The 19,584-nt window shown below is 36.4% G+C and overlaps 2 protein-coding genes across 2 annotated transcripts; both read right to left on the reverse strand.

Moving 5' to 3' along the window:
• Nucleotides 1-773: 773 nt before the first annotated feature.
• Smp_125580 (hypothetical protein) lies at nt 774-6,550 on the reverse strand (the record flags this gene model as incomplete). Its single annotated transcript, XM_018788584.1, has 3 exons — nt 774-865; nt 2,673-2,847; nt 6,479-6,550. The coding sequence occupies 3 exons, from the start codon at nt 6,548-6,550 to the stop codon at nt 774-776; spliced, it is 339 nt and encodes a 112-aa protein (XP_018654112.1).
• Nucleotides 6,551-10,299: 3,749 nt separating this feature from the next.
• Nucleotides 10,300-13,252, reverse strand: Smp_006300 (hypothetical protein; the record flags this gene model as incomplete). Its single annotated transcript, XM_018788585.1, has 5 exons — nt 10,300-10,385; nt 12,742-12,842; nt 12,877-12,989; nt 13,025-13,110; nt 13,147-13,252. 5 exons carry the CDS (start codon nt 13,250-13,252, stop codon nt 10,300-10,302), a joined length of 492 nt encoding a protein of 163 aa, XP_018654113.1.
• Between the last annotated feature and the right edge of the window lie 6,332 nt (nt 13,253-19,584).

Genomic DNA, 19,584 nt, shown 5'->3' on the forward strand with positions numbered 1-19,584 from the left:
CAAATTGACCACCATATCCGTACAGAAGCACTAAAAAGCCTGCATCCAAATCCTGCACAGATTCGTCGAGCCTATTAACGTCCTATCAGAGCACAACCCCAGGTGAGAGGAAATTAGTTACTCTTTTTAATAATGGGCATTCATTTATATTGCAAATCGATACAACATTAGACATTACCATTATCTCACGGAAATTTTGTTCCATTGTTGTGTCTCCGACTTCCGTTCCATTAGCCGATCTTAGATGATATCGTAATCTCTTCACACGTATCATGACTACGAAGTTCGGATAAAATAAGATGGATATTTTTGAAGAAAAAAAAGTAATTTAAGGTTTCACTAATCTGTTCGTGAACCAAGAGTGTTGGAACCTGTAACCCCGTTTATAATACAGCCAGTTGTAAGGGTAAATTTTAACATAATGAAGGCTTTGAGTGCGCTCAATTCAATCAGCTATTCAAACTTTTTATGACATAACGGTTAACATACGTCTAAATGATAATGAAAACGGAAAAATCAGGGAAGAGTTTTCAATTTCATATGGAGTCACCCTTAATACGCCATCAGTGTTAAAAGACCATGACTTGATGGTTTGTTTGCACAGTCATTAGAGCTAGGAAAGCCTAAAGTCAAAAACTGGCTGTAATTTTCTGTTATACATCGATAACCTTGTCTGTGTCAAGAAATTTGTAGACAGTGGGTCTTTTATAAAGGGGCAGGTGAATAAAATCATATGCTAAATAAAAGAACGCTAACACCTGCTAATTTAATTCTTATTTATTTAAGAACCATGCTGATACTGAAAACAAACTCACGGCAATCTCAGGGGAATTTCTGGAAACATGTGGACAAGACCAATTGAAATCTGAAAGAGTGAAAAAAATGAGAACACTAGAGCCTCAACTGTAGATAAAATAAACTACAATATTTTGTGGTTACTTTGTAGATATGATATAGAATAAAACTTTTGAACGGCTGTTTATGAAGCGATAGCAACGACTGTTTTGTACATATATTTGATATCAGCAGAGAGTAAAATTAACGAAGAGTAGAAATGATACTGCACTCATTTAATTTTATTTGTATGAATACCAAATTGGTCACGTAAGAGATTAGTGAATATGTGAATAATTACAGTGTTCTTTATATTGAAAAGTTTCGTAACATAATTTCTTTAATATTGTCACAAAAACTAACAAGCAGTTTCAGCTTATCAACCTTGAGTTAAGATAAAAGGGATTACAAAGAGATCATGTTAAACCATTAGAAACCAAATGAGATTAAAATAAAAATTCACAACATATAAGTGTAGTTTTAACATCATATCAGTATTTCATCTACTCATAGTACATGAATTATGGTAAAATGAGCACCGAAAATGGTGCCACAAAAATGGAAGGATAATATTGTGAAGAAATAAAAGAGGAAAGGATCGTACAATCAATAAGTAAGTGGACAAGAATGCTACTTTTCAAGAGTCAAAGTTCAGTTAAAAATATAGTCAAAAAAGATTTCTTTTAGTTAAGAGGGCCCACCTTTCTTTGACGAAAAATGTGATGAAAAGCAATAGACTGGTCACCGTTAGCTTCAACTTTGAGCCATATTTAACAACACCTTAAGCCACTTATTTCAGAGCACCCAGGTTTCATAGACAAAGCAAAACTACGTTGCAAGCTTTCCCAGTTAGACTAGTATCCTGATGGCATGAAAGTCAGTCAGCTACAACGTAGGACCAGCCACATATGTGCATCGGTCCAAGTTGCCACACCTCATTAGCACAAGAAGATGAACACCGAATTCATAGAAGAAATTACATCAGAGGTGATAATATATAAAAGAAAGGTTGTATATAAGGATATAGTACAGGGAGAAAGTCAGATACGAAGCAATTTTAATCCCACCGTTTAAGGGCAGATAAAGAGTGTATACACCTGCGCCATTGTGATCGATTCTGAACCATGTCACACAGAGTCTACAACCATTGGTTACGATAGTCACGCGGACCGCAACCAAGTAGGCTGCATCTACCAACATGGCTCAGACCAGAAGTTAGTGAATTCAAGTTCTGATGACACGTTTTGGTTTGGCCGCCCCTAACTCTCTTCCAATCATCGCCAATACTAGTCAGCATAGCGCGTCGTGGTAATCGGTGTTCAGGCATATGTAGCACGTGGCCCAACCATCTCAGTCGATGAAGATTCATAAACTCGTCAACTGATGGCATGAAAAGTAGCCTAGATTGATCAGAGTGATGAAAGAAATTTAGATGGACACTTAACATTCATCAAACAAATGAGCATATGATTTATCTATGCTGATGACGTTTATCTTAGTCTGATATTATTACTATGTTGTAAGAATTCCAACCCTCGTAAGTTTATTTAGACAAAATTTAATTCGAGATACCTTTTGGATGGGAACTAGGAAGTTTTCCATCAAAAACTAGTTTGTGAAGCCCAGATAGTTTGAGAGTATAGTGTCACAGGACAGTTTAATAGAGAAAACCAAAGTCTTTCTTCTAATGAAATTTGAGCAAAAATTTATGCAATACTAGTAGCTTTATGTATATAACCTCGAAAAATAAAAGGATGCATATTTGTTTTATATTGCTAGTAAATTTCATCTCACATAAATGATATTCGATAAAAAGCTGAAACAGCGATGAAACTTACCTTTAGCCAAATACTCACAGGAATCTATTAGTGGAACTCCTTTCTTACACTGATAAGAGTTATTCACTACGTAGCAATCATGGATTCCAGCATCACACAGCATGTAGCCTTGATTAGCAGCCTGAATGCACATATCTGACCCACACATTTGTTCGCCCATGAAACGATAAGAGACCTGGAAAATATATGAACACTTAAATCACCAAGTCAGTTTTTTAAATCGAAATTTACTTCCGGTAATCTAAAGTATAACCATGTAATAGACTTTGCAATAAAATTCCATTTCTATCTGAAATGTTTACAATATTTTACTTAGAAAAGAAAAATAACGAAACAATACTTAGAAAGTGAAATATGTAAGTCATTTGATTTTAAAATGTGAGAAAAAACACCTGTGATACACATCCTGAGATTAAAACCATAAACTTTGGGTAAATTACAGACCCCAACCTAAAAGCCAGCAGAAAATACATTATTGGATCGATTTGCGCTTGGACAAATCCAGCCGATTTTTTAGGACTACCATACGACAGCTGTGGCCTTCATTCACAAAAATGATCAGTTAACAAAACCAGATAAACAGAAGCACATTTGACTCCCATATCATAACTAATAGATCCATCAGTTTAACTAAGAAATTCAGACTTCTGTCGAAATAACACTGACAATAACCCAGTAAGATCTGCCGTTCTTCCCCTTTTCAAGATAGTGACACCCTACATTAATTTCCGTGCGAATTAAAGATCTGTTATTAATGTACCGCAGAAAATGCCTCTGTATAATTAGAATCTGGAAACTGTAAGTCACTTAGACTGTTTCACAAAATACGTCCCATCATCTTAACTATATTTTTTACAAGCCTTAGCTTCAGTTTAACAACAGTGGGATAGACAATGAGGTGTAGATTGCTGACAAAAACATTTTGCGCTAATGGCTGACTTTCAGGCCATAGAATGTGCATAAAGTTAGTGCTTACCCAAAAATATGACTTTCAGAAGAAAGCCGCAGCATCTAGACATGATCATCGGCTTGGTTGAAAGACCGAAATTACTACATACGTGTGTTTTTGTCTGTTTAGGATTTTTCACTTTGGTATCAATGTCATATATTACGACTATATACCTTGACATATGACTAGATCAAATTCAATAAAAATTTCATTTTACGTCAGTCCAACTGAAGTTGATGGATACGTGAATTGAAATGGTGGAGTAGTGGGTCAGTGGTTAAGGCATTGAACCTACAGCCAGTAAGTCCCAGGTCCGAACTCCAATCTACCTACTTCGGTCTGGGCAGGCGGGAAGTATCATTATTCCTTATGCTTCAAGTGAAGATCACACACAAGTACCTGTTGAATGAGTTGATTTAAAAAGTCGAAATCATGAGGTGAAGACGACAAGTGTGTTTCCTGTTATCAAACACAGTACTGCGATGTGCTTGCAAAGCTATGAGACGTACCTAGAATGCCCCTGAATACTCAAAGTGTGTGAATTTCCAGTAACGACTTCATGAGATTAGACGAATATTCACAATTTGGCCTTTCAAAAGTAAATCACATTCTAAAGATGTGGCTCATGGATACTAACATCCAACTTTCAAAGTGACTGACAAATATATTATTTATAACACCTAGTGATAAATGAGCATAAATCCAAAAGATTTTTCTCCGTAATGATACTTGAGGAACCCTGGAGCGGGTTATGATTTATTCAAACTGCCACAACGTAAGTTAGAGTGAGCTGTCTAGTTAGAGAACTAATCAGTGGTACCCACCGCATCTCACAGGCATATGAACAATTTTTAGGTTTTCTGTAGTTTCAAAACACAATCGGTTCCCTTTAGGTGTTTTCGAAACGCTTTATTTCTATTTGCTTTACCTAAATGGAAACTCAAGGTGGAGCAAACACAATAATCAGAAAAAATTTATTGTGAACAGTAAATACATTAATTTGAACAAAATAGGATGAAAAGTAACTTACTGAATCTGGATACACCCAGTCACTTATGTCTAAAAATAGAAGGAAGTACTAATCAGAAGCTACTTTGCAATAGAGATAAAATGGATATATTCATTTAGACAGTCAGTCAGTCAGTTACAACGTAGGACCAGGCACATCGGTCCAAGTTGCCACACCTCATTAGCACAACAAGATGGACACCAAATTAATGGAAGCAGTTACTTCAGTGGTGATAATATATAAAAGAAAGATCGCATGTAAGGATATAATACAGGAAGAAAGAATTATTTTGTAGAAAGAAAGGTATAAATCAATTTTAATCTCATAGTTTAATGGAAAACAAAGGATGTATACACCTACACCATTGTGATCGATTCTTAGACATGACACTCAGAGTCTTCAACCATTGGTTACGATAGTCACGCGGACCGCAACCAAGTAGGCTGCATCTACCAACATGGCTCAGACCAGAAGTTAGTGACTTTATGGATTAATGCTGTTTTGATCTGGCCACCCCTAAGTTTCTTCCATCAGTCCCCAACACTAATCGTCATTGCGCATCGTGGTAATCGGTGTCCATGCATACGTAATACGTGGCCCAACCATCTCTGTCTATGAAGATTCACAACCTCATCAACTGGTTTACCACTATTCCCTAATGCCCTGTGTCTAACCTCACTACTACTTACCCGGTGATCCCAGCAGATACGAGCAATATTTCTAAGACAGCTGTCATGAAATACTAGTAACTTACGAGTATCTTCTATTCTTAATGACCACATTTCACAGCCGTAAAGCAGAACAATTTTGGTGAAATCTTTATGTTTTCTCTTTGGCCTATCAGACACGAAATTGGAGTATTTTTGTTTTTCAGTTAGGCACAAATGTGGTACAGCCGAATGATAATAACTGAGTCTTTCCGCTAATTTTTAGAACCGAAAAAAGGTAACAGAAGACATTAAATCGGCAGTCTACTAACGAGGTGTTAAAAATAAAATAAAATAACGTTCCAAGTAGTGTTGTGGTTGCTACTGATGTCGACAGATATAAGTAGTATATATCATCAGTCGAAGGTGAAATCCCTGGAGGCAGAAGGTTAAGAAGATCAAAGAAAAGAGAACGAGAACAAAGAATGATTGGTGTGGAAACGAAGAAACAATCAAATCTGAGACAACTGACTGACATTTTGCAAATCAAGCATATACTGTTTGGTTCTCAGATTTTACTAAATTCTGTAATTTTGTGTTCAAATACATTTGATTGTCCCCACCTGTGTTTACGTTCACTACAGTAGCACTGGAGGTAGCAGTTGACTGGTACGTTCACTTAAAACCACGATGAGATCCTACAAATTTATTTTATCTACGACTAGTTCGAAAAGTGATATTCCACAAAGTATAAATTAAATCGCTTACAACAGTGGACCATGTGAGCGTGACAAACGATAACCGTAAATAGAAAAACTATAGCCAAACTTGAAACAAGCTACAAACGCTTCTGTACGAAACTAGTGGAGTGAAAATATAAATGAAAGCTTGGTTGACTTGGAATTATGCATTAGATAAAGCTGAAATACAGCAGAAGTGGATATAAAAATTATGTGCCATTCGACAAATAAAGTGATATCTTACTGGAGTGTTCGAGATAACAATAACATAAAAAATGTTATAAATGGAAGGGATGATGAGTATTAATCAACATACTTGAGAAAATAACTGACACAACGTAATAGGTACCATTGATTTTCGCGAAACATCTGTTTGAGAGCATACAGTTAATAAATTATATTATGGACGAAAATTAAAAATGAAAAAATTAGAATTCAACACCTAAAACATAAGTTATTACCTTTACAATACGTAATACGAAATAATTTACTGAGAGACGACTAGAATTTTCACGATTGAAACGGTAAGACATTTTCTGAAGTTTCATTTCGAAAACCAACTATTTGTTCCTATGTGCAAAGACGCCTAGACAAGGTCGCAAAACACCAAAGGAAACTAGACCAAATCGTAACATCTGTTGATAAAGCCAATGCTCGTTAGTGTAAGGCTCTCCCGATAACAGAAATCAACAGCAGGGAATCTTGGACAACAGGACTCTCAGATGATCACAACTGAGAACATGAGTTCGTTTCTTATTTCCTAAATCTCAAATATCTTAGCATTTTTTACCTACCTGGTCATCTTTGACAGTCCTGTTCCGTCTAACTTATTTTCTTACCATTTTGTTGGTGTCTTCTTACTGTGTTTCATCGGGTGCGACAACTCTATAAAGTACCGTCTGTTGCAACTACGCTCAGATAACCGTCTATTTCTGGCAAACACAAACTATAAATATAAGGAGAAACATTTTCTGACGTGGCGACATCCACAATCGACTCACTGGTAAACTTAAATAGATCACATTGCGATTAGTCATCGTTGGAGGAGCTCGATTAAGGAATGTCGCTCATTCTGGAGCACATGTTTAGACGCAGATAACACTATTTCAAGCATGTATTTGTCTGCGTCTCACTAAATGTAGAAAAGTCACAGCAGGAAATCCCACTAGAGTACAGCTTAATGAAAATCTTAATATATTTCAGGAACAATAAGAGAACGAGTTAATCAACCATGAAAGTGATATCCAAACCGAGGTTGTTTGGCATGATGTTCAATCAACTGTAGAAACAGCAGCGGTATATACTAGTAACTCAAACAGAAAGGTTGAGAAAAATCAACGGATTTCCGTTCCGTCTACAAAAATCATCTCGTCTAGCACTGAACACAAGGAGAGGCAGCCTAAACGTAGGATGACAAAAAAACTAGGTAATGCTCGTGAGCAGAGGTAGGTGGCAATAGCAGAAGAGAAATAAAACGCAGCAGCGACAGGTAACAGTATACAACAACTCAGACTTATTAAGCAGACGAGTATCAAAAATCCGACTACAACTCAGTCAATCACAACGTAGAACCTTTACTTATGTACATCAGTTCGAATTACCGTACCCCATTAACACAGAGAGATAAAGTTGTCAGGCGAAATCCCAGAGTAGTAGAGGTGGTGACAGTGTGAGTGGTGACTGCAAAGAGTAAGCATCGAAAATACAATTCAAGAAAACATACAGAAAAGAAAAGTTATGAAGGATTCAGTAGCTCATGATTTGGGGAAAGACAGAATCGCTCAGTCCCGTCGTCGATGTCTTCACGGACTGATACCGTGTTTTTGGTTTTCCCACCCCTAGTTTTGATCCAGTCTATTCTCACACCATACAAAATCGCCCATCGATGTAGGCCGTGGTTGTGCATACGTGACAAGTCCCAACAAGTGAGTCTCCTGGTAGAAGATCAACTGAAAAGTCAGACGATGAAAGTGCTCTCTAAAAGCATGTCTATGGTAAAGTTAAATAAACATGGAGAAAGCGCACAACCCTGACGAGCGTCACTCGAAGTAATTAATTACGATGACAGAAAACATTAGTATTGTTCTCAAACTACTCGATATAACACAACACGATACATTCCAAAGGCAAATACCAGAACAATAATGCAAGTTTATAAACACGAAAGTTCACACATGTTGCGCAGAAAACCTCTGGCAAGTGGCATTCTTTATTAGTGCTGACTGGTTGAGAGTGAATTAGTCAGGTTGTTTGACCATCCTTGCATCGAAATCTCAAAAGGAGTTCATACTTTTTACACAAACAGAAGTGATTTACTGGGTGCAATAAGATTGTGTTTATTATTTGATGTAAATTCAAACCGGAAGAATTGATTTTTAGATTGCTGCCTCTTTTAACATTAATTGTGTTTCTCAACACATCATTTATTATAGTTGCTCCTTACATTGTAGGTTTCAGACTCAGCTTAGTTTGATTTTATTGGTTGGGTCAAATAATGGTTTAGACAACCAGTTACACTATGAAAAGAATTCTTCTGTTCATCACAACACTGAGCCATTTTTTAAATGTTCTTCTACATTTTAGCGAAAGCAAATAAAGAATTATAAACCATTCGTTTGGTTATTACAGCAACATAAGTAGTCTACGAATTGTATGTACTCGTTTTGCTTGTCTTCAACGACCTGTTTTTTATAAATCTGAATTAAAATGCAAGATGTCCTGGGAGGTTAAGAAGCAAACAATAAAATGGCAGATTTGTACATTATTACAAAAATGTCACTTTTGATGCTTCCTTATCTAATAATCTACTTTGTGTTGTCACTGTACAATAGACTTGTATCAGTTCAGTTTCTATAGGGTTCCATACCAAATAACCATCCTTCTGAAATACCTTAAGGAACTATATGTATGGAGGTCGAAGTATTTATATAGATAGAAATGGTTATTTAGTAATCCTTAGTTAATTAGTCACTGACTGACTGTTCAGTAGATTTTGTAACCATTAGTATTGAAGGTTGACGCTGCAGTCTCAGAGTTAAATTTATGGGACTGAAAATTCGTCTATCTTTGTAGTGTGCGTTTCATCAAACCAAAACATGGCACCAATCCATGAAGTCATCGACGATTGGACTGAGCCATTTCAATAAGCGTAAAGACCACCTGGTTGGGGTACGCGTGATTATCGTAGCCAATGGTTGAAGACTTCAGATGATATGACTCAAAACCGTTCGCAATGACACAGGTGCATGTGCTTTTTTTTGTTTTTCCCCGAATCCTGAGATTCTGTGTTCTTCGAAACGTTTTTTACTTCGATAATTTAGATTCTATTTTCGAGTCATAACTTGGATGCGTAATCTTTTTTATTACTTGTAATGTTGCTACTACCTCTACTATTCTTAGATTTGGCTTGACAACCACTCTGTGTTAATGGAGTATGGCAACTTGAACTGACGTACATAAGTACACGTTGTACATTGTGACTGACTGATAGCTTGTCATCTCTGGGTCATTATATTAATCTTGATGTAAAACACCAGGTTTACAAAACGTCGGTGAGAGCAGTTCTGCTCTATGTCTGTGAAAAACTGACCTATTAGGGCAGATGTATGGTGGCTTTATGTCTACTCCCTGGTGTCTTTAGAAGACTGCTTACATTTACTGACAACACCATGATGCTAATGCTCAATTATAGCATAAAAAACATAATACAAGTGCTGATCGAGGAACCTAAACTTACACAAATTAGCGGCTTTAGACATAAGTTTTTATGACTAAAACATACAATCAGTGATGAACGTCCTATAATCATTTCGCTTTTTTCACTTGCTTTATTAGCTATAAGATAGAAAGCAGACAAAAACTGCTCAATTTCCTGTTAATTTAACTTATCCCTTTTATTTGAACCTAAACATCCTTAAAACACTGTATTCTCCTTTTTTTGTACGTCATACTCTAGTATTCCTGTTTTAAGTAAAAATCGATGTACTCGTCACTACAAACAATCGATTACGGTTACTGATCGCTGTTCATTAGCTTATCAAACAGTCGACCTAGTTAGAATGATGAACCAGAATGGGTTTTGAAAGATACTAGAAGGGAAATTATTATTTATCATCCAAGTAGTTTGAAATAAACCATCCGCGCCAACTGGATGAAGCAGTGTAAGGTCTGACACTATTGCATTCGTTAAACTAAGGAAAAACTAAATAGATATAGTGGTTTACATGATCATTTAGATTGAAAAAGTGAAGTTCTTAACATTTAGAACCAGGAGCATAGTTAATCAAACAATCCCAGAGCTCCTAGCAAGCCAATGAATTTTGCCATCCGAGGATCTCAGTGATGAGTCGACTTTTCCATTGTTGCAAACTGAATTAAATAATCAGAGTAAATATTCCAAATACCTGAGTTCAATAAAATGCCTTGACTAAATAACATCCAGGTATACCAATCCACAATTTATGCCGTTCATCGAACCTTTTCCGTATCACAATAATTGAACTTGATAAAGTTTGTTTCGTCCTTTCAACATACAAGCTATGCTAAGAATGCACCGAAATAATATCATCTAGAATTATGCCGACGAATCCGGCTAAACTCCGTCACATACATCAAAATCGATAAAACAGACAACTGTAATAACCGAACTGCATATATGAATAAAAACTTAGTGTGGTTTTATTGTACGTCACATGCAAATAGACTGGCTGCTAAACTATGTTCCAACTGAAGACTCTCAATGTGGAAGTGCTACTGAAAATGTAACCAGGGGTGAAGTCTCCAGGAAATGAATACATATTCGACATTCAAAAAAGATAAAGACCACCTGTGGATCAAATCAAAGTAAGTTAGTTATCTTCCTGGCCCAGATGAATTAAAAACGATCAAAAGGGTTCCAAGCGAAAATCAAATTAATCAACAAGTTCTTAATACTAAGATTTTCATGAAACACTTGTAATACAATAAAACATAACTAAGATTATGAGAATGGCTCACTCTACAAAAGTAATTAATAAACAACCGAAAACCAGTGTTGTAAACCATAGAAACCGTCAATCACTTACTCGTGTTTTCCCATATGTGTAGGAACAACTTTGTCGGTTATTTTATAAAATTCGTTGTTCTTATATATGTTTTTTTCACCATTATAAAATGTGCCGTTACCCAATTGACTGTGGCAAGTCCCATTTCGCACTTCACCCTATAAAATGAAATACTTCATAAAATCGAGATACTATCTTTCCCGTAAAACATTAAAGTAGTAAAAAGTATCAACGCGCTAACCGTATGAGAAGATGAAAACCAAAACACCAAGTTTTAAACTGTGCAAATGAATGACATACTTGCGTCAAATGAATCTTTCAATAACATCCGCTCAGATCTCAAATTTATTTGGCAAAGGGAAAACGGGATTAGTATATCGTTTTTAACATCATCCTTACGAAGAGGGATGTAACATTTAAAAACGTGTTTATCACACGATGTTTACATATACTGTTATAAAGGTTTTTTCCTTTTGGTGTCTACGATTTTCAAGACGATCAAAAAACAATAACCGATAGATGATGCGCTACGACACAATATGACCGAGTCGGCGACCCAAGTCGAAGAATAAACTGATACCAAAAGACAACATAATTAGCCAGCAGAATGACTTTTTGTTCGTAAAAATGGATGGCTGTACAACCAGATTCATCTTGACTGATATAAAGAAACAACAGAAATGAATTAGATGGCGCAATGTGATAGTGTGGTGTGTGCTACTGTTGTCGTCAGCTATAAGTAGTATGTATCATCAATCGGAAGTGAAATGTCTGGAGGCAGAATAATGAGAAAACCGAAAAGAACGAGAACAGAAAGTGATTGGTGAAAACGAAGGAACAATCAAGTCTGAGACAACTGATTAACATTTTTCAAATTAAGTATTTACCGTTTGGTTCTCAGATCTTACAAAGATATTCTGTAATTTTGGGTTTAAATACGTTTGGTTGTCCCCACTTGTGTTCTCGTTCACTACAATAGTACCTTGACAATTTGTAACTGTCGAAACTTAGAGGACATAGGTGACACTGAAGGTAAGGAAGCCTTTCATCCAATGTAGGACTTCGGAAAAATTATACCCAGCTATATTCCAAGGAGACCCAACGGAAGAAAATGAGGGTTTCCAAGCTAACTCTCGACCAAAACAATGCTGACTCAATCAGTACGAAATAGATTAACTAAAATGATATGTGGATGTGAGCTGAAGTGCTCTTGTAGAACTAATCGAATCGGCCGTATTCAGGACTTATTATTTAGCACACGCGAAGGTAGGTGGAAACAGTAATTCGATGCTAAAATAAACTAACCTTGTACCAATATTTATGTGTTTAAATAATAATAATAACCTATTTGCATAAATTGATATATTTGTAATATCCCAATGAGTAGACAAACTAGATTTTCTGACGTTTCGTGACTCAGTGTTTTTTATTCTCTGAAGAAGTGGCTTACACTGAGTCACGAAATGCCAGAAAATCTAATTTTTCTACTGATTGGGATATTACAAATATATTAAATTATTTATAACAATCTACCCAATGCTCAATTTATTCAAAATTATCTAACCTGTTTGCAGATAAAAAATACATTAGTAATTATTGAATTTGGCAGAAAATATACTGTCGTAGTCAGCATCATATCAACTGATTGATCTAAAGCTACATAATAACAAACAAATAAATACCATTTAGTTCTTCTACTGAAACCCCGGAAGATAGAATTCCATTTGATAAAGAAAATATACACACTTGACGAATTCGCTTTTCATATGAAACGTAAGTAGCACTGAGGAGCATAAACAGGATCAAAGTATTCTTACATTATTTCAGGAACATTAGGAAACCAATCTAACTGTAACTGCCTATGTTCGTTTTTAAGACATCCAATAGCCATTTTGTAAACCTTCCGCACAGAATACCACATAACACTCGTCTGAAAAAAAATAATACATGCACGGAGGAATCTACATATCCTTTTCCAGAGCAGATTAAAGTAATTGACGTATTCACCCATCTAGCATAAGAGGGTTTACCAAGTTTAGCCTCCAAAAAGACTTTATTAATTAAATTAACGAAGATACTCAAATTACCGTCATTGTGACAGTGTTCACCGCACACATCGAAGACAAGGAAAAATGTGATTAAAATTAACGGAATAACTCCGATAGCAGCTAAGCACACACGATTCCTCAACATTAAAAAACCGAAGTTTTAAATCAGTAGAAATAGCAAAATAAAATAGTCTTGCAATCCGGATTTGTTCTTTCCAGGTACCAGCTTCGAAGACATGTAATATGAGGACCTGAAAGGGGGAAAATATGACTAGACAGTGTGAGCAGCTACAGTGCACAGCAAGTGAACTGGAATTATGCAAGAAATGAACGGTTTACATCACAAATCACCCATGAATGGTAAATTAAAGTGGTTTCAGCACTTACACTGCCCTCTATGGTAAGAAATTTCCGAAGTTATTTTGTTCTTAAAGGCTGAAACTAGTTGGTTTAATGGTATTATGTTTCAACCTACCTACTGACATACACATATCGAGTACATGCAGCAGGGTTTAACAAGCTTAATAATTACAACTCTTCAATACTATTACTAAACTCATGAGGTATTCCCAACATTTCCTTGCAATGAAAGGAAGTTGAACAATGGTTTTACTCTTGAATACCGTTGATATTTCTTGAATAAATATAGTAATCCAAAATGCCGCAAACTTTTGAACCCTCTTAGAACGTGAATTTTGAAACTCTAACCCATCATATACACATACCTAAAATTTACACGGGGATACAAAGAAACCAACGGGTTTATATTACCTGGGACTTTGTTGGCCTCCAAATGCCCTGGTACGGCCGAGAGTGGGGAGAGTCCGCCCTCCCTCTCGAAATACTCTCACATGACAACGCTTATATAGCCTCTGCCAGGGAAGTCCTACTCACTGCCTTCTCCCGACGGGGGTGTTGTTCATGAAATTGAGAGGACGAAAAGCGAATGTCCGGCGCTTTAACCGGGTTGGTGGACACGGCGAGTCCACCTATGGGTTGGAAAACCGCGATTCCATACCAATGAAGAACATGGGCTCCAGCACCCTGGGGAACAAATGGCGTATGAACCAATTGTTGGTCACCGGCTACCATGGGACTTTTCATCCCTTCTCTTCTTACTTTTATTATTTTGTGTGGTGCATATGTATCTGGTGCCCTTTTGTACCAATATGTATGTGTTTAAATAAATAAATAAACCATGGGACTGCATCTCCTCACGATGCTCCACTGCCTTGTGGATCAGACCTTTAGGTCAAAGGCTCGGGGTGTGGCCCCCTAAGAAAACCATCTGCTTTGGTCTGGGCACCCGAGCAGTATCACAGCCCTCACACAAATCAAATGAGATTTGTGCGGCGCATATGTATCTGGTGCTTACTTGTACCAATATTTGTGTTTAAGTCAATAAATAAATGGCCAAAAATATCGAAACGTTGGTTCTTTGAGACTAAGCTTAACAGTTTACAAATTGTAACCATGCAACCTCGAATGTTGTAAGTGCATGTGCTTTGTCGTTTAGTGCCAGGTCTTAAGCAGGCACCGAAAATAGTCTTGGATAGTCCAAGATCTAGATTACCTACGTTCTGTCAAAAGCCCAGATAGCCCAAGTTTTATTGAGCCCAGGCAGCCGATTGGCAGTAATTTTGAGGGGGTAAGACCTCAAAATACTTCAGCTGTCAACGGGCAGAGGTGTGTTTGGTTGGGTGTAACTAGATTTGATTTCCTCGCCTGGCAGCTTAATGATCTTATTATGAAAGTTATGTACCATTAAGGAATCCTAATCTAGCAAATTTTGTGCCACCTGTGCTAATCGAAAGCTTGTCGTTATTTCTCATACACCTGGTCAAACAAGTATTACAATTTGTTCTATCCTGCTTGGTTTTAAGCAAACATCTACTGAGTAGTTCCTTGTGAAAGTATCCATACGTTAATATCGCCATGAGATGTGATTTTTTCAAGATGCACTTTTATTTATAATAAGTTCCCAAGTAGTGAACTTATGGCAGGATGGAGACTTCAAGGGTTTGGCTTGCATTAAGCACAGATGAAGGCTAGGAGGTAAACGTCAATCAGTAATCGTCTACATCAATGAAATCTTACATTTTGGACATTGTTTAATCAGGTCAGTTTTATCATTGCCGTAATCAAATGTAAGGCATGCTCTATTGAATCAAATGAGTGAAATTAAACTAGTTACTCTGATCTTTAAAATTAAATATGATTCAAGATTCAGTAGTGCGATCATGAAGCGATACCTACATTGAACTGACAATCTCATAAGAAATAGAATTTAAATAACTTAATGTGCGTACAAGGACTATTTACAAGAAACTCATTACTATATAATTCAACTTATATAAAAATCTGAGACTTGCCGGACGCTCTAACTTGGAAAAACTTTGTAGGTATATTAGTTTGGCAGATTACCCTGTTGAGTTAGGAAATATTTGATCTGTGGACGACGGTGATAGCCACAGAACAAAACGAAGAAGTTTAATCATAAGGTGGATTTCACTACTTTGAAACCCAATACATCCATCATGGTATCAAATCACATGTTCCCGCCATCCATCGTAGAGACAAATCTGGTCAGCGCGCTAATGGCGGAATGAGAATCCGTCTCTGCATCGGTGTAAACCATAATAAATGCCATATTTCATTCTAAATTCTATTTCATTGGGTCTAAAGTTACCTCGCGATTTTGTTTGTTCTAACTGATCAAGATAAGCTCTTTTATACTCCATTTATATTGCTACTGTCATCTAATGTGAACTGGTAGTCTGAGAAGTGCTCGGTTATAAAACTATCACACTATTGTTCTATTTCCTTTTCAATTAACACTTTCACTTAGAGGTTTCTCATTAAACGAAGACTCCTTCATCACAAATCAGCCGGTCTTTGAATGACAGGAAAACTAATATTCATCAGGAAATACTATGTTTTTATCATTAAATGGTGACTATACTGTAAAACAACCAACTCAGCCAGAATAATTGGCCGAACTTATTACGGAGGTCGGTTATGCAAAACCTACAATTTTCATGTACGACCATCTGAGTGTTGTGTAAAAAGTGTTACTTCAAAGGAACGCACAGCAACTGAATAACATCACTTGGCAATTCGGGCGAAATTCGAAGTGTCTTTAACTGCCGAAATAGACGTTCTTCGCTTGCAAGTCTCTAGCCGGATCATTTATCAAACCGAACCGTTTTGTACTTCATCATAACAAGCACTCTTACATATTTCGATCCAAAGGCAGGAATAAATGACCACTAGTTGATTTTAACATTCGCTTTCAACCTGGCTCAATAATTTTTCGACTGATTATCTTAACCTTGAAGTACAAGATTTTATATCTGGTGTTCAGAATACTGTTTTGAAAATGAGATCTAAAAACGCTACATAGCTACCTTAGTCGAAGTGGAGCGGAGTTAGAATTAGCTACTTAATAATTGATGGTGCAGCGATCATTTGAGTTAAATAAATTAATTTCCTGGGGAAACTGACTTCCCTTACACCAAACAACTTTGATAATTTTTCAGCATATTCATCATGACACTTTTATTATTCCGTTTAATATATAACTTCCACCTCAAAATTAATCTACATGCTCACACTTATATCCAGCACCTACCCGATTAAATACCGACCCACTATTCATTCAGTGAACACCTAACTCAACGTGGCTGCTGACATTAATTGGAAGTCAAGGAGAAAGTCTAGTCTGTAAACGTATCTAGATGGAGATGAGTTCGACGGCCGAACCTTGAATCCGACTGAATACTGTTTCTCAAAAAACAACCCATATAAGACGAAACTTCCAGAAAAATCTCATCTCTGAAACACTGATTATCATGATACATGTGATACTTTTGTTACCGTCATCAAAATGTGTGTTGCGAGTATTGTCAAGATTACACCGACTCATCGTATGCTGGTCAACTGGAAAACCTTTATTGCCGTAATTCCTCAGAGGTTTATGAATTCCAAGGGTCGAAACAAATCAATTAGAAAAGTTTGTTTCAAGCAGAGGTCAAGTTGAATAACCTGTAAATACGTCATGAATGAGAGGAATAGATGTAGTTTAAAAAGCAAATGCATCTTTGCATGCTAATGAGCCATCGAGAGTTTAGGCAATCAACATACAAGTGGATAAGAGAAAATAGATATTTTGATGTCAAATGCATTCAATTATAATACTCGTGCAGCCGAGTATGTATACAACAGTAATCAATGGTTTAGTGGTAAATTATCAAAAATATCAGCTACTAGATCTCACGTAATTTAAGATGGCTCTTTTGCCGGATTCATAGGCATAAAAGTTGGTGTGAATTGGTATGTAATGATAACAGGGTGAATGCCTTCCGAAAAGGCTCGAGTCCTATGATATTTCAAATAAACGGTTCGGGAGAAAGTTGCTAATCATTTTTCATATCCACAAGATCAATAACGTGTACGTCATTAAATTTTAGACTGACAAAATGACATCTACCTTATCATTTCACTCAAATAATAATAATGATATTTTATTACAAATGCACAGTTTCTCTACGTTAACTCCTAAGTGAGTGTTAACTGCTTGCTCTTTTGTCACTACTTATTTGATTGTGGAGGTGATGAAATTGTATGGTAAATATTATGTCACATTTGCCGCTTGCATGCCGTGAATCTATTTTTGTAGCATTCTCTGTCATTTGCTGACAAATTTTTTTCGCCCCTCGAATTGTCTGAGCAAGAACATACGAAAGATGTGAGTTGTCAATTCTTGAACGAGTAATTTTTTTCGACAATGATCTCATAGTTTTATTTGAACTTTTTTCATAAATTTCAGCACCGTTGAGAAACCTTGCAGTTAACCGCCCGTGGGGATGGTAGTATATCGGAATAACTCTAATTATATGTTGATAAATAAGACCTTACTCGCCTGCACTTAAGCAAAGTATTATGTCAGTTTTATTGAATATAGCCTAACGGTTTATAATTTCACTCATTCGTTGAACGAATTTACATTATAGAAGTTAACTAGTAGTATGGAAGTCAAAATACTGATGTAAACCTGTATAATTGTGTACAGCAGTGTTATCAATGTTTGTTTAAATTTAGGCATGTTCCAATGACTGTATACTCACTGGTCGTCTAAGTTCTAAATCAAATAAAATCCATGACTCTGTAAAAATCATATAGTGCTAGATATTGGGTTTAGTCTAGGCGACATAAGTAAGTGAAATAATACAATATGCTCCAAAAAGTTAGTTTCAACTAAAATATACTTTCAACTCGGGGGCTTTCAACCTATTTAAACAGTTTGTTCGATTTATTAGTAACTCAACGTTTGATGCTTGGTCGAAACTATATACAACTATTTTCAAGTATTTAAATATTTCTAATTATACAAACTGCATCATTACCTTGCTAGTAGACAACCACAGTAATAAATTTGATGACCATAGCCATACTTATTGGAGCCACGCGGATCCCCTTTTTGGGGACCGTAAAAGATAATATTGCAACTTTAAGTCTCTCTCAGGTTCTATTCTTGTGAAGCATTTATTCACTTGTCCCTATTCTTCCTCCCCTACGAAACCTATGTCTTGCTGACTTTCCCCCTAAATTCTTTCACATTTGATTATTTAGTTCATTGCATACCATGCACAGTAACAGTGCTGCCATTAGTACTTTCACTGCAATTACGAGGACGATTGTTAGAGGTAGAGATCTTAATTTAGTGGCCATTAATAGTCCTAAAATACCCGTTTCTATCAACAGGATTACAAACGACACAAGATAATGAATCTCAGAGTTATGTGTGAAACATGGATCCCTGAACTCAAAAGCTAACACTGAATCTCCAACTCAATGATCAGGACCATACTCCTACACATGCCCCTAATTCTTGTAAGGCTAGTAATCAAAAAACCATAGGGAAAACGGGAATCTCCAACTGTCTGTGATCCTGATGCCTCGGGAGAGACAACACAAAAACGATAATTGTATTGCGTGCTCACTGCTCGTTAAAGTGAGGGACTCATCATCTGAATGTGGTTTTCTTAGCATCTGAGCTCACTGTTGCTATGATTAAGCAATATCTAGGTAATACTAGGAGTTTATGTTGACTCAACCCTACCAATTATGCTGGTGCATTTACCTAAAATGTAGAAAAATACATTAACAGAACTATTAAAACCCTCAATCGTTAAACACAGGCTAAAGTGAACGCTTGACCATGGTAGTTGCAGCTCGAGCTCATACATCAATGAAATCGGTACGTTTGCTAATACTCGAGTATCTGTTAACAGTGTCTGAGCTAGCAAGTATGGAAAACATCTCTAGTTACCCTTAAATTCCAAACGGGATTTGGTAGTGATATTGTCAACTATGGGCCCACTAACTTGACATCTGCACTATTAAGAACCATGGAAAAAACATCCACAAACAGCAATTATCATTTTAACTTTCAGCTGGCCTAATTAGTCTATCTCA

The sequence above is a fragment of the Schistosoma mansoni genome, chromosome W, assembly GCF_000237925.1.
Source record: "Schistosoma mansoni strain Puerto Rico chromosome W, complete genome".
NCBI lineage: Eukaryota > Metazoa > Platyhelminthes > Trematoda > Strigeidida > Schistosomatidae > Schistosoma > Schistosoma mansoni.